The sequence below is a fragment of the Pinus tabuliformis genome, chromosome J (genome assembly GCF_031772625.1).
Source record: "Pinus tabuliformis cultivar Carrire ecotype Pingquan chromosome J, CPIR1, whole genome shotgun sequence".
Lineage (NCBI taxonomy): Eukaryota > Viridiplantae > Streptophyta > Pinopsida > Pinales > Pinaceae > Pinus > Pinus tabuliformis.
Window position 1 is genome coordinate 1,084,849,238 of NC_142295.1, and position 16,913 is coordinate 1,084,866,150.

The 16,913-nt window shown below is 38.2% G+C and overlaps 1 protein-coding gene across 5 annotated transcripts in view; it reads left to right on the forward strand.

Moving 5' to 3' along the window:
- LOC149230756 (uncharacterized) overlaps window positions 1–16,686 on the forward strand; it is a 100,556-nt gene extending 83,870 nt beyond the window's left edge. For 3 of the 5 annotated variants that reach the window (XM_089379050.1, XM_089379051.1, XM_089379053.1), the window contains exons 3-5: window positions 15,757–15,806; window positions 15,930–16,027; window positions 16,229–16,686. In XM_089379050.1, the coding sequence (XP_089235176.1) occupies window positions 15,757–15,806; window positions 15,930–16,027; window positions 16,229–16,398 (318 nt within the window). In that variant the 3' untranslated portion in view covers window positions 16,399–16,686. Of the gene's footprint in view, window positions 1–14,791; window positions 15,807–15,929; window positions 16,028–16,228 lie in introns of those variants that run through there. The other 2 variants (XM_089379052.1, XM_089379054.1) reach the window with 2 other exon arrangements.
- Window positions 16,687–16,913: the final 227 nt, after the last annotated feature.

Below are 16,913 nucleotides of genomic sequence, written 5' to 3' on the forward strand. Positions count from 1 at the left end.
ATGGCTGCTATGGAAATTCGTGGCATCTCGTCTTCTGATTCTGGACTAGGGTTTTCATTTTCTTCATTTTCCTCTTCGTCGGAGCTATCTTTTGAGGATTCCTCTTCTTGCTTAGCTTCATAATTGTACAATTTTTGTGTTGCGCATTTGTGTCCTGGATGATACTTGTCTCTGCACTTCCAACATTGGTCATTTTTTTTTCGACATTAAATTTTTGTTTTCCTTCACTTCGTAAGGGTGGTGGAACGTAATTACTAGTATTCTCTGACGCGATTTTACTCGCCTTTCCTTTGAATTGGCTGTTAGTCCTGTCGTTAGTAACATATGGTGTTTTGTGCAGTTTATGTTTTCGCTCAATAATTATGGCTGCATGTTTGGCCTCTTCAATAGTTCTAGGTTTATGCAATTTTAATTCTTCGCGGATATAATCTTTAAAGCCACAACGGTACATTTTTAGCAACTCTTCATCTGAAAACCCTCTCTGCCTTACTGCTAATACTTCCCACTCAGGAGTGCCTTCACTCACTAATCCTTTTTGCTTCATGTGAACAAATCTCTCATAGACATCATCCTCCTCTTCGTCATGAAACCTTTTTAACAAAGCGCTTTTAAGGTTTTGCCAATTGAATGAGCAACCTATGCATTTAGATGACCACCACAAAAACCGATTGTATGCTTCTGCTTCTAAGTAAGTGGATACAGTGACGACTTTTTCTTGTTCACCGAGCAGAGGGTTTGCTAAAAAAATTGCATCCATCTTATTTACCCATACGACGACGCCCTTAAAGTTTTTTCCATCATACTTCGGTAATTCATTTTTGATTTTAAGATGGTTCTTTTCGGGAGAATGCGTATAATATTGGCTCCCTTCAAAGTGAATTTGGGGTATTTGTTGCTTCTCACGCCTCATGAAGCCCTGCTCTAGGGAAGTCTCCCCTTCTGGAGTCTTGGGGATTTGTGTAGTTGAAGGTGGATTGATCTCTCCGGGGTGCCGGCTTATCATGCCTTTTAAGAAGGAAATCTCGTTGGCCATCTGGTCCTGCTTACTAACTGACTTTTCGATGTTATCCATGCGTTTACATAGCTTATTGATGTCTTCTTGGATCTTCTTCATAATGTCATTGTTGTCGTTCGTCATTTTGTTCCGATTTTTTCTTTTGAAGACCTTTTTTTAAAAAATTAATTAAAATATATTATTTTAATTAATTAATGTTACTTAGATATATGTAATTTTTAATTATATATAGTTTTAAATATATATAATCTAATTAAATATATGTATATTTTACAAATTATATATAGTTTTTAATTATATATAATTTAATTAAATATATGTATATTTTATATACTATGCGTATATTAGGATTTATTTAATCTTTATGGGATATTTCGTTGGACAGTCACATCCCCCCCTGCCGACAGTCACATTTATTGAACAGTCACGAATGGTCACGTTATTTTTTTGACGGTCGACCCTTTTGTGCGGATATCACCGCAGAGACCACCGCAACTGAACCGCAGGTCCACCATAGAGAAAAAAACGACGCAGGCTTCCGCTCGACAGTTCAACATGCCTACCTCCGACTTGTAGCGTGGTTAATTGTGGTGGTTTTGTGCTACAGCCTACACCTCGACGTAGCTATGTCTTGAAAAGCCTACGACTGGCTGCTGTTTAGTTGCAAGGCCAATGACCACACACTCTGTCGGCTGGATAAATCATTCTCCCTAGTATCAACTGATATCTAGCGACAAGCAGAACAAGCAAATCTATCTTTCTCTAAATATTGCGATTTATAAATAAAAACCAAGAGGTGTTTTAGACCCTACCTTAAGTCCAACGCTAGTTTGTGGCAGCCACGCTCCGATCGTCCAAAAGAGTTTCCTTTCAAGAACCTGCAAACACAAACAAGCACACATCAAATAACACCTGCATGGCTAATATAATAAATCATATTCATCATGATGATCAAGGAGTCCATGAAATAAACCATAAAACACATTGAGAAAAATAAACTTGATTGTATTAACTTTGAAAATAAGAAGAACTTTACAACCTTTGGTGCCTTGATGTTGTACAAGCTCCTCCCAGGGTCCAAGCAAGAATCTCCTCTACTTTGACAAGCCTCACACTCTTCCCAATGAGATCAAAAAAGGTATGTAATCTCTCCTCTCAAGCTCAATTAGGAAGACTAAATTCCAACAACATTTACCCTAAAAAATATTCAGCTTTCAACCTCCTTAGTAACCAGCCCAATGCCTCATTTTATAGTGTAAAGGAAGGAGGTTACAGGTCCACCTATGAAGGGATAGAGTCCTCCTTCAAAGGGATAAGCTCCTCACATCAAGGGGTTAGCTCCTTTAGGTATGGGATGCATGAATCTTAAAGGAGCGAACTTGCCACCTCAAGATTCCCTTTAGAAGTTTCCAAAAATAACCCAAAGTGAGTTTTTAAGAATATACTTGCGCCTTTTTTACTTTTACAGGGGTCTGCATCCATTACACAGAGACAGAGCGGTTAGGTACGCAGGGGACATGACCAATAGGTGTGGGACCGCAGGTAATGCTAAGAGAAAGTGCGGAACCAGAGTTTTAGAGATTTTTAAGGGCTCTCTCATTTTTCAAGGCTTGACATGAAGAGCTGAGTTTTAAGACTTGCCAAGGAGGAAAGTATGAGTGGTGATAGACTCACACTGACTGCAGAATGTCATGGTGACAATATTTTGTGTAACAGATTACCCCCTAAAATGCGAAGTCTGTAATAGATGAGGATAATATTTGTCATCTAAGAAGAGTGAAGTACTTTATCATTTCAAGGATCTTCCTGTGGAGAGCCTGGTTGGAACCTGTAAAAATATTCAATACAAAATATATATATGTGATCATATCATCGCTGAGATAGGCATTCCCATACTCAGATCAAAACTGACTAGAGAACTAACTAAACTGCTTTGATATAGGAATGATCTTGTAATACATCACAAGTATAGACATATGTCGACACAGTATGGGCGCAGCGATCTGTTTATGAATAGTCCACTGTATAATGAATAACAAAATTCCTCGCAGCTTGGATGGTGGAAACTAGATCCAGGGTCTTGATTTCTACTTCCCGAAATAGTACGATTCTATCCATGTGAATGAATGTGTCGAAGTCGAACATGGTAGAAACCACTTGATTACCAGTCAATGATGTGAACTGTTAACAAGTGTGAGAGAACCCACCAGTAATGTCAATGGCTCTCAAAGTACTTAGTACAATCCATAAAATGTGAATAAATGAGTTGATGTCGAATATGTCACAGAATCCTTTGATCGAAGGTCAATGATGCAACCTATCGTCGAAGGCGAGAAACCTGCCATTGAGGCATGCAGATTCCAAGGTACTGACGATTTCTAGATCATCTTTCTAGATAATGAGCTGAAGTCGATAGAAAGCGATTCGTCGTAGGCAATCCCACAACACGAAATCATAGATCAAGTTTGAAGAAATATATTTGCAAGGACTAACTCAGGGATGGTCAAGATGGATGACAGATATTTTGCAGATGAATGGTTTATTTGCACTGACCTCTTGAACACATAACGACACTGCAGATGGTTTGGTGACAATTGACCCAAAGCTAATACCCAGAAACCGGCTGAAGACTTTCAATATGGTTTGATTAACTGTTAGGCAAAGGATTTGACAACCCAGGTGAACAAAAAGTGTCGTGTTCAAGAGTGGTTAAATGCTTTTTTAAGACAAAGTATAACAGGTTCATTTTTCTCTCTTTTCCCCCACCATTTCTGGCAAGTACCTCTTTATTTTTGACAAGCTTGAGGAGGATAACATTTGCTTGGTTATAAGCTCATCCTTCGGATGAGTCCAACTTAGTTTAAAATTCGAACCCTAAGAAGGAGTGGTTCGTTCCTGTTTGAAATTGAACAGGTCTTTTACTGTTACATTTTAACGAGTCCAGTATAGGAGAAACTCGGTGTTTTTCAATTTTAGGGAGTCAGAAGAAAAACTTAAGAAAACTCCATGGTTGTCCTTTTTTGTAAATTTGTGTCTCCCAAGCCCGAAAAAGTTGTTGAATCTGAGGTTGACATTGAAAGTGATTCTCCATGGACCACATTCATTAGATCAATTTTGGTTGAAGAAGGTTCGGAAAGCGACTGTACAGCCTGATACGCAATTTCATGGGACTCAAAGGCATCGCATCACCAAATGAATCCACCTCAGACTCGGAAGGTACGATCCAAGGATCATCAATAACAATAGTGTTGGATGAAATCATATGAATGGTTGCAGTAGAAGGCGATACATTAGGAGGAGGAAAGGGAAAAGTTTCTAGTAAACCAGAATCTTTAATCAATCCTACCCTAACATCCTTATAAGGGATAGTTGTTTTATCGACATGCTGGATACTTTCAGAAGAGGCTAGGTCGGATGAAAAATATGTCAGCTGGTCTATGGTTACGATCTTTCCATTATGATGAAACTTTATAAACCGAAAGACCGATGAAACAACAACAGTCATGGCGTAAGACCAACTGCGACACAAGAGAAGGTTGTAATCCAGAGGAGCATCAACCACTTCCACATCTAGATTAACAGTTTTGCCTTCAACCCCTATAGGTAAATCCTGTAGAATGCCAAAAGGATGGAACCCACGACCATCAAAAGCCTTTAGAATCGTCGAGGATTGATTGAGTGTAGGAGAACCAAGCGATCTCCAACACTGGATCGACATAATACACGTAGAAGCTCCCTCATCAATTACAGTCCTAAAGCAAGGTCTGTTTTTGACTAACACTGGAATTTGGAAAGCCATTTGATGAGGTAAGCGAGGTGTACTATTTTCTAAATCGAAGATTATAAGGTTCGAGTCCTGAATATCAACAGCTCCTATAACCGACAATAGCAATTTATGCTATGCTGGGCATGATTGCAGCACCTCCAAAGCCGACATTGCTGAAGGGGAAATAGCTAAATCTTCAACAATGTTATAATTCTGAGCAGCTCTCGCATGCGGATTGAAAGCTGACTTTCGAAGTATACCTTTAGTAGGCGGTTTGATTACTAAGTTTGGATTAGGTTTCTCGATCTGTAGCGGATCAGAACCAGAAGGAGTTGAAGTTGATGGGTTTGAATTAGAAGATTTTGCTTCTTTACCACCAACAGGACTTTTACTGCCATAATCTTGCGATCACGTCGCAATCATGACATGAGACATCATCATTATGGGTTCTTCTGAGGCATTTGAGGAAGAATCGATCATCTTACTATCTTGACTAGGAAAGGATCCTTCAAGACAACAGGCGTTTGAGAACCTTTGACGATCTTCGCAACCTCAACGCGATGTGGGCAGTCTCTTGTAAAATGCTCTTCGTCACAAATGAGACAAAGATATCGAGGTTTACGTTTCTCGTCGGTAGATTCAGTTTTATATGATTTCTCTTTTGAGTTTCGTTTATTTTTCTTCTTCCCTTTCTTTTTACCGCCGGATTTTGATTTGGCCGTAGATGATTCTACGACATGAATATCGGCAGGAATTTCAGCGAAAGAGTCTCCTGTCGGGGAATCTGGTAAAGTTATAATGGGAGAAGAATTATTTGAAGATTTCTTCTTACTTTTGGTCAATGTTACTTGGGAGCGGGAGCGGAAGCGGGAGCGGGAGCGACCATTTTCAGAAGCTCCCGGTTTGGGAGCGAATCCCGGAGCGATTTTTTAAAAATATATATATATTTTATATTTTTTAATTTTTGATACATATATGTCATCAAAAACATGTAGAATGATGAATTAGATATAAAAAACATAAAAAAGCATAGATTGAACCATATAACAACAATCATCTAGAAGTTATAATCTTCATCAACCACGTCCGCAAGTTAGTAACATAGTAACATACAACATATTGAGTCTCATGATTCATCAATCTTAAAGTTTCAAGCTTTCAAAATTCAATATATAACATTTATCATCATTGATCACCAAAGTTGTACTTGTAAGCTAAGTGTAACCATTACAACAAATAATATCTAACATGAAATGAAATGTTATAAAATGAAATGAAATGAAACAACTTTCAACTTTCATGAAGCATCATATTCATAATTCATTACTAATGAGTTATAATTGCCAACTTCAAACTTAAATTGTCATATATTGTTTAAAAAAATATCATAATAAATATGAAAGAGTCAATAGTTATAAAAGCTACTAGAAACTAGAAAAGAGAAGTAAATCTATTATCTATTTCTTATGCTTGGGCCTCTTGCCACCACGAGAAATGTCTAGTTTTTTAGTCTTGTTGCAAAATCAGGATCTTTGTCATTAATATCACCCTCCAAGCATTAATATCCAGAGGTATCTTTGTCATTACCTTTGTATCTGTATAGGGATCTTTGTCATTAATATCACCCTCTAAGCATTAACATAAGATAGAAAAAGCATAGCATGTCAAGTCAAGATTTTGTTTGAGTGATGCGTACATTTTTAGAAGGGTCATGATAGAGGAGTTCGACAACCAATGTCACTAACATCAAGGTACATAGAGGGATTGGTACTCTTGATTAAATATGAGTTCCATACCCTAATACATGACAAAATTCAATGGAAACATTGCAATCCCCCAATCCTGAAATCCTGAAACACTGATAAGTCTGCTGGATTTTGAATGAAATCTAAAATTCTACTTTCTCCATATGAAATCCAATGAGGACGAAACCACTCTCAAACATCCTGAGTCATTTCATGGTAATGTTAAAAATTTAAGTAAAAGGATGAAAATGAAAATTAAAGAAAATGTCACTTTTACTTTAAGAATTTAACATTACCATGAATAGCATATCAATACTAGGGCCTAGACTTGATCATTAAGTTGCCCCACTCAAAAACTATTTGTTTTTTTCAAAAAAAATTGCATTTCGAACATTACTACAAAAAAAAAATGCAAAAAAAGGCAAAACGCTCCCGAAAACGCTCCCGAAAAGGCAGGGAGCGAAATTTTTTTTAAGGAGCGCGCTCCCGAAATCGCTCCCTTTTCGGGAGCGATTTCGGGAGCGCGCTCCCGACCCGCTCCCGAGTCGCTCCCGCCCGGAGCGCGGATCGGGAGCGGGAGCGAGGGGGGGGGGCGCTCCCCCGCAACACTGCTTTTGGTGTTAACTGAACCAATCATACCGTCAGCGGCATGAGACCCTGAAGGAGTTGCAGTTATTTGATTTTGTTTCGGAAGGTTGGGGATTTTTTCGTGTAAAGTACCCGACTGCGTATAAATGAGGTCAAGGTACTGAGCTTGAGCAATTACTTGCTCTTCAGTAACAACTCCTGCCTTAGCTACATCCTCAGTGATTTTAGGTAATAATGATTTAACAAACCATTCTGCTAAAATTTGATCCGGAATAAAAACTTTCACTAAATGTCGTCGACGTCGCCATTCATGAATATGATCTGAAATATATGTGGACGTTGACTGTTTTAATGAAGTTAATAATTCCGTGCCATTGTCATATCTGACAAGCAACTGAAAATGAGTTAAGAACGAAGTGGCTAACTGACTAAAATTATAAAAAGAGGCTCGCGGTAACTCAATGTACCACTTGGCCGCAAGACCAATCAGAGTGCGTTGAAAAAGATGTAAGCAAATTGAATCATCTATAATGGAATTAGATGCACACCAGAGGTGATAAGTCATCACATGGTTTGACGGATCCTCTCCTGATTTACCTTCAAACTTTGGGATATCACTGGGCAACTTATTCGGCATTGGCGGCCAAAACGGAAGATAATTAATCAGATCGTTCGTAAGGCGCAACAAATCAGGCAAGTCCAAAGTTGCAATAAACGGTAACTGACGGTTAGGGTCACGAAAACTCTGGGTCATTAGACCAGCCCCAGGAGGAGGATATCTAGGATAACTTGGAATTGGAATCGCATTTGGGATATTATATCCTCCCGGAAAACCAGGATTAACCGGACCGTACTGGGGTTGTTGAGGTTGCTGATAAGTGTATCCAGGGTACGGTTGATACTGGTAAACTGGGCTTTGAACAGCAGGACTGAATTGGTACTGTCCCTGGTACAGTTGATAAGTGAACTGAGGTTGACTTGTGACAACCGTACTTGGACCAGGTTGTCCTACAGGCATCTGAACCGAAGTCTGAATTGTAGGTCCCGACTGAGGTAAAGATGCTTGAGGAGTTGATGCAGGAACAATAGAAACCGGAGCTGTTGATACTCCAGAAGTAGGTGGGGTAGATTGAACAGAAGCTGCAGTAGTTGCAGCAGTTGTTTGAGGCGGAGTTCGAGGCGAACTAGGCCCAGACTGATGAGCTACACCAGGTGCAGAGGTTTGAATAGTACGCTGGACAGGTTGTTGGGTTGAACCAGAAACCAAAGGTTGTCCAGATTGAGATGACAACTGCACGTTAGGTTGCAAAATCTGTTGAGTTTGAGATGGATCCCACACCATGTTAATCTCCGGGTATGGACCCATAGAAGGTTGAGCATATTGAGGACCATAACCGGGTTGAGGGTAGGGCTGATAATTCAAAGATACATTTCCAGCTCCTTGAACAAATGATTGACCTGAAGGTGGTTGGAAACCTTGGGTTGGGTACTGACCTTGAGGTTGATAACCTTGAAGCACGTACTGAAACTGGGGTTGACCTTGAGGCATATATTGATACTGGGTTGACCTTGAGGTATATATTGATACTGGGTTGACCTTGAGGTATATATTGAGTCTAGGGTTGACCTTGAGGAATGTACTGTCCCGAAGGTATGTACTGTACTTGAGGTTGCCCCCTAGGCGGTAACTGAGTACCTTGAGGTTGCCCCCTAGGCGGTAACTGACTACCTTGAGGTTGTGGATTTGGAATAGTACTAGACATCATAAGAATTTCTTCGACGCTCAATGGTTGAGTTCCGTTATTACCAGCTGATATCCCATGTTCAATGGGTTGAGGAGATGCTCCTGAAAAAGTACCAGTGAGTGACTGATACCTAGAAGGAACAGAAGGACCGCCATATAAAAATGTTTCCGGTGATTGGGAAAACATGGATGACTGTCTCGACATATTCAAAGGAGGATAATAACCTCTAGGTGTTGGATGAAAAGGAATTCGAGGTGGTGAAAAACTAAGACCCAGATTTTCTAAAAAGTTGGTCAATGAGAGGTACCAAGCGTCCCTCCTAGGAGGACTGTAGAAAATTGATTCACGCTCCCTAAGTTCTAAAGTTGGTTGATTTTCAGGGAGACTTATATCTTCTTCTGGACTAACAAGTTCTTCAATAGAAATAAGTCCTGAAGGAAGATTTTGGGTAATGATCCTTCCTACCCTAGGTGAACCAGGACCACTGGAAGTTGGAGAAGAAAATCCTGAGGATGGAGTAGCAGCAAGTTTAGTTTCAGGCTCAGAAATTTCAGGTTTTTCAGCTAATTCACTAGTAGAAGAAATACTACCAGTAACTTCGGAAAATGAAATTGGTTCAAAAATATACTCTGTTGCTTGAACTTGATAATCAGGATGAACAACTAAAGAAGATTCTCTATCTTCCGGTGACCCAACTCTACTGTCACTAGGAGTTACAAGAGCTTGTAGCCCTTCAAGCTGGCTTGGTGAATACTCGGGAGGTTGCCCCCGAGGTCTACGAGATTGTCTCGGTAATTTAGCCACGATTAAAAATTTTAATTACTTCATACGCAAACAAAGAAAAATCTCAATAAAACCACCTAAAGTCTCTAAAGAAACAAACAATCTGAATCACGCGCCTAAAAAATCTAAGAGATCAAACCACACACGAACAGTAACTTTCCGTACCAAAAACACTAGTTGGTGATGAAATCCAACGTCGCAGAATTCAATACAAAAAGGGCGGTTGGAACAATTACCTGACAACCTGCTTAATGAAACAGACTGGCACAAGTTTTTTCACAAAACCATCTCGAGTGAAGAGAACTCCCCAGAGAGTCCAAGTGAGTCTAGTCGACGTCTGCTCCAGGGACAGTGGGATCTTCCCTCCACCGTCACCTTAAGAAAGAATTGTATAGATTATGGTCACTATGGTTACCAACAGAAACAAATATACCTGGGGGAACAATCTACGATCCGATACACACGCAAGGGCAGAGTAACAAAGCTCAATCCCCTTGAAGGCTCCTTGACATAATCCAAGGTTTACCAACAAGTGACCCCAGGCTCCTCGACAATGGTCAATCCGAGGTCTACCGTTTTTAATATGTGTATATCTGCTATCATTTCCAATGAGGAAGGATTGATTACCCCACTGGTTTGGATATGATCTCGTGCTTGACTCCTTTAAGAGGAGCTTCCCAGAGCATAGATGTAACAATTGGAATTTATTTCCTACCGCAAGATATAGCTACTTGTTTGTTTTAACTATTTTGGAAAGTTAATTACTCCCTATTCCAAGATATTAGCCTAAGCTATGTTGGTGATAAGAGCCCTAGAAATAAAAAGATTGCTAGATCAATTTTACTTTAAGCGTTATTTTTATAGGTTGTTTCTTAAGTCAAAAGGAATGGAGATGAAACTTTATGGTGTGAAGACTCGACTCCAAAATACTAAAAATGCACCTAAGATGATAAAATTTCTTTTTCTTCAATGAATTTCTAGCTAAAGAAAGAGTTGAGAATGCAATTATTTGAAAAACAAATATTTCTTCAACATATAAATGAAAAGAAAATATTTTTTGTCTTTTTCAATAAACTCAAAAACGAAACTACTAATTATGCTCACGAAAAAATCCTTTTCTTTTTTAACACTCAAAAACTACAGAAAACAATTTCTTTCAAAAGAGATTCTAAAATTTCTAGAAAACACTCAAAACTATAAAAAACTATGCTTGAGATCTAAAAATTTCTAAAAACCTAATTGAAGTAAAAGCTTTAAAAAATTTCTTTTTGAGGATGTTTTACTTAGTTATTGAGCAAACTAAGGACTAATTCGTTCAGAATAACAAATTAATCAAAAAACACCCAACTATGTTTTCTTTTTAAAAAATGAAATTCAAAACTTTCAAGCAAGTTCTTTCAAAGCTTTGCAAAGAGAAAAACAAGATCTATTTCTCAACAAGGGCAGATTTCACAAATCAGTCAGACTCATCAAGAAGACCAAAAAGACTAGGGTAATCTGAGGTTTCTTAGGCTTCTAATCTCTGAGTTACTACAAAGACCAAGCGAAAATCAAACCAGGCACGCAAAACTTCTAGAAAATCACCTAAAACCAAAATGCCAATGGAATTCACTTACAAGGAAACTTTTGACAAGACACATGCAGATCTGGGCAGAGGCTAACAATCGTAAATAAGTCCTAAGCTTAACTGGATGAAAATATTTTAGGTTTTTCAAAAATTTGACAGGGTCTGCCGGCCTCCGGTATAACCAGATGCGGTATCGCTCTGTGTAGTAAAGTAACCATGCAGAGATTTCCGCACTGTGTTACAAACAGAACGTGCGGTCCTCTTTCAAAAACGTGAAAAAACAAAAAACAATTCAGAATCTAAAAAACTACTCAATCCCACACATCAAGCAAAAACCAGAAACAAGAAAAAGCTTCTCAAGTCAAAGTAACAATAAAGGCAAAAAACCAAAATTCAAGTCCCCAGTATGGTCGCCAATTTGTCGGTCGGATAAATCGTTCTCCCTAGTATCAACTGATATCTAGCGACAAGCAGAACAAACAAATCTATCTTTCTCTAAATATTGCGATTTATAAATAAAAACCAAGAGGTGTTTTAGACCCTACCTTAAGTCCAACGCTAGTTTGTGGCAGCCACGCTCTGACTGTCCAAAAGAGTTTCCTTTCAAGACCCTGCAAACACAAACAAGCACATATCAAATAACACCTGCATAGCTAATATAATAAATCATATTCATCATGATGATCAAGGAGTCCATGTAATAAACCATAAAACACAGCTTATTGAGAAAAATAAACTTGATTGTATTAACTTTGAAAATAAGAAGAACTTTACAACCTTTGGTGCCTTGATGTTGTACAAACTTCTCCCAGGGTCCAAGCAAGAATCTCCTCTACTTTGACAAGCCTTACACTCTTCCCAATGAGATCAAAAAATGTATGTATTCTCTCCTCTCAAGATCAATTAGGAAGACTAAATTCCAACAACATTTACCCTAAAAAATATTCAGCTTTCAACCTCCTTAGTAACCAGCCCAATGCCTCATTTTATAGTGCAAAGGAAGGAGGTTACAGGTCCACCTATGAAGGGATAGAGTCCTCCTTCAAAGGGATAAGCACCTCACATCAAGGGGTTAGCTCCTTTAGGTATGGGATGCATGAACCTTAAAGGAGCAAACTTGCCACCTCAAGATTCCCTCTAGAAGTTTCCAGAAATAACCCAAAGTGAGTTTTTAAGAATATACTTGCGCCTTTTTTACTTTTACAGGGGTCCACACCCATTACACAGAGACAGTGCGGTCAGGGACGCAGGGGACATGACCAATAGGTGTGGGACCGCAGGTAATGCTAAGAGAAAGTGCGGAACTAGAGTTTTAGAGATTTTAAAGGGCTTTCTCTCATTTTTCAAGGCTTGACATGAAGAGATGAGGTTTAAGACTTGCCCAAGGAGGAAAGTATGAGTGGTGATAGACTTACACTGACTGCAGAATGTCATGGTGACAATATTTTGTGTAACACACTCCAGCCACGACGCTAACCAGACACACGCACAGGCACACGTAGCTGCTGTTTATGGAAAACCGGTAGGGCCTGATGGCCGGTAGAACCTGTGGGTGTCACCAGTCTGATGTTGGCTCTGATACCACTGTAGCACTAGTTAATTTGCTGTAACTGATAATAAAACTTCAGATAAAATTTTGAATGTAATATTTATATATTTATTTGATAAAAATTGAAAGATGAATACAAGGCTGCAGTGGTGCTCCTTAAATAGGAGTTGACTGGCCACACCTAATCAGAGAGACATGTCCTTTGGGACTAATGTCTCTTCATTTAACTAATTATTTGCTAATTAACTGATTATAATTAATAATTTATTTATTTAAATAATGCTTTTAATATTTTAATATTTTATTTAATTTGTTATGATTTTAAGTTCATAACATGTGGTCTTCCTGTACTCAAGAAGAAGCTTGTCTTTCCTTGATAGGAGGTAAGCAAGAAGATGAAGAAAATGCCTCAAATGGCTATTCTGCTCATTTCAAGAAGAAAGGAGGAAATAAGAAATTTAAAGGGTCAAAGGAAAATCATGGGAAGATTGAGCTTTCTAAATTAGAATGCTATCATTGTCATAAGATAAGAACCAATACCCCGATAATCCTAAGAACAAGAAGAGAGAAAGAGACCAAGCTACAATTTCCACTGATGATGGATGGAGTCACTTTGAGCCATTATCACATGGGGAGAGATAAACTGTGAAAGTACAAGGTGCTGATCTTAAGGTATTGGATATACTTAAGGTAACATAGGGAGGTTTAGGATTTAGGAATGTGACCTTCCCAAACAATGTTGGAATTGTCCTCTGTGCAGACAATGCATGACTTGTTAGGCATAATCTCCTAGTTGACTGAGAATGCATGCACTGCATGCCATATGAAGAAATCACAAAGATCATATGATTAGAAGTGGAATATCACACACAACACAAACCCCAACCTTCGTTTAAGTGTGTCATTGCAAGTGTGGATGAACACGTCCTATAATATTTACGAGTTATACAAGTTTCCAATAAAGAAATGTAGTGAACAAAATCTAGGCTGCTACGGAAACCATTTCAATATAAGATTTCAAATTGTTATCTTTCTTTCCCCAAGTAGGTTGTGGAGCAAGTACATTAACAACAGGGCCTTCCAATTCCTATCATTATACCTTCCTTCTGTGTGGCGTTGTAAAGGGAGTTAAGGCACTTGCCAAGGTTAGAGGCAAAAGGTGTGGCCCTGTAGGAGCTCCTCCCTCCTTTTGGGCTTGCTACTACTTCTAGGCATCCTTGGTTGCTGGATCAATAGGCATTCCTTTTATTATGCAGAGAGCATATCTAAGTTGCATTCTAAGTTCATGTGCAGCTGCTTAGCTTGATCTGCATGGAAGAATTAGCAACAATGGGGTATGATGAATAAATTGTAAAAAAAAACATTGGATCTTGACTTGCCAAACACACTATTATCCTCCTTCCTACACATAAGAATTTTAACATTCCTTGGCGAAATTTGTTAGGACAAGGCCTAACATCTTTCAATGGTGTTAACTGACTAAAAATAATCATAATTTCGTACATATTAGCACAAGACAGTGGGGATATAGAAAAAAGTCTCTCTTTCTCTTTGTGTTTAATTTTTTTGCTTCACTTTAATAGATATATTATTTTCTTCTGGTGATAGGTCTTAGTCAAGACATCAACCATCAAACACATGCTTTACTAAAACTAAAAATTTATATGCAAACTTTATGACTATAAAAAACTAGTTTAATGTAACTCAAACTACGTTAAAAGTTTAAACATTCTCAAATATAAAACGAAGTTAAACACAATCTGTTGAGGCAAAATAATCTATTCTAAATCCTGTCAAAATGTGCAAATCATTTCTCTAGCTGGATGCATGTAACAACTAGAAGAGAGAGAAAGAAGGTGGAAGAAAATGACAACAATGAATGTTTGAGATATGGGAAAGAACATGCATGCCATTTTTCTGTAATTCATCCTTTTTCTCATTTTCATAGAATAGTTTGAATATCACAGTTTTTTTGTTGTTCTACCATTTTCCTTTTCCTGTTTCAAATATGGCTACTTTGATTGTAAATGCAGCCGCGTTGAAGATCTGATCCTGCAAGATTTTCACTTTGAGGCATCACCAAAAGGTGTACATTGCCAATTCAATCTTTCCAGGGACAAGACATTTCAATGGTTTTGGTCCGATCTTGTAGGGCATAAGCCCAATGGCTATGTCATAGTGGAACACAACCATCCAGAAAAACAAGAGAAGTAAAGAAAACACAACAGTTGTATACACAGTGGGAGCTTGCCAAAGCCTCTAAAACCTTTGGTTCCAAATATTAGCATTGTATTTACTTGCCCCAGACCTTGTTAAGCTTTGTTGCAAAGGGCAAAAACATCTCAAATGGCTGACACATTCCAAAATCGGTTCCCCTGCCAAAGATTTGGGGAATTTCCTATCTTTTGGAGGAGGGCATCACAAATCAATCTTTACACCCTTTTTATAACTATATTGCATGGTTTTTTATTCACGTGGGGAGTAACTAAGAATGTTATTTCTACGGAATACCTTCCATGTTTCATTTTCATCATGATTTTATTTGCTTCAGCTTTGCATCAACTTCAATGTGGGTAGGGAGAGAAATATGCCTTGAATGTCTAGATGTTATGAGTTTTTTTCCCACTAGGTGGGTGGTTAAGAATGCTATTACTAATCAAGACCTCCTCAACATTTGACTAGGCATTGCATCATGCCTCTAGCATTTCTGGCAAATTACACATCAGCTATTGTTCTTGATTATATTCTTGAAGTTATTGTTGTCATCAAGAGGATCAGGGTTGTGATATCTGTTATGTTTTAATAAATTTGGCAATTAATGAAAAACATCTCACATATGGACCCTACTATGATGACCATTTGTTATATTAAAATTAATTTTTTCACCACATTGTTACTATTTTTTGTATTCCAGGTATGTTTGTTTGCTTGAGCAGTTGGTTTAGCTTATTGAAGCTAGTCCTTAACTAATGAATTGACTCTTGCTTTGGAATTTCAGTGGATTTTATCATACATTTTGAGAATAAATGTTTGGAGATGTCAAAGCAGGTAAGCATGGACCTCGGGCAAGCTTTTCTTTTATTGGTCTTAAAAATTCTTGGAAAAATACATATCAAGGTTTCATACAAATTTAACTATTTCTGTTTTCTTTTCCTTGACTTGCTGCCACAGGCATATGCATGGTATTCCATTGCATAGTGTGGGTCTATTACTGCTTCTAGATAAGACACCTAAGAGAAGACAGGGGACATTTATTACAAGAGTTGCAAGTAAGGGAATTCCTTCGATTTTTGCTTCTTGAACTGTGCAGCTGGAGAGTTGAAATGTGTGTAAATCAGCAGGCAGCGTGGTGTCTGAGATAAAGCTAATGGAAGTGGTGTATTTGGCCTTATTTTCATTGAGTTGATTGAACTTCTACAAGATTTATGATGAAAATTCAGAAAGCAGGTGTTGAGAATTCTCCTTTTCAGGTTGTGGATCGGAGTGTGCTGCTGCATATGTGGTCCAGAAGTGTTGTGTAAATACATTAAGAGGTGTGTTTTGCACCTGTAAATTAGACCCCACAATCATCCAAATTTATTTGGATGTCAGTTTTGTTTTTTTATTACAATTTAATTGTGTCTCTATTGTGCAAAATTGACTGGACAACGACTTTTTGTGTAGATGGCATTCCCAAAGTTGTTTTGCTGTACCAGTGGTCCCGAATTCCTTTCTTGTGAAGTCATGCGTACAGGACCCTGGACCTATCAAGTGCATTATACTAGTTTGGTCAACTGGGTCTCTTCTCGTGTACAACAATATAATCAGTGTTTACTTATCACTAAAGTTTGGAACTGGAAGAGCTTTGAAATTATATACAGCATCTATTATAGTGCTAAATATATCAATATAACCTTTTGCAAGTGGCTGGAACCTACCTGTTCGTATACAGACTCGCATGGAATTCATTTCATGAATTGTGTTGTATGATTACTTCCTAGTGTTTGGTCAGTTTTTTTTATCTTATATGGATTGTCGACATAGAGGTTGTGAGATTCGGACTTTGGCAAAAACTTGGCCAGCTTAAGAGTCAGGAGTACTCGGTGACTCGGGAAATTTCAGTCCCAAGATTTGGCAAAATTTAAGGTGAGGAATTAAAAAAAACCAGGAATTTTC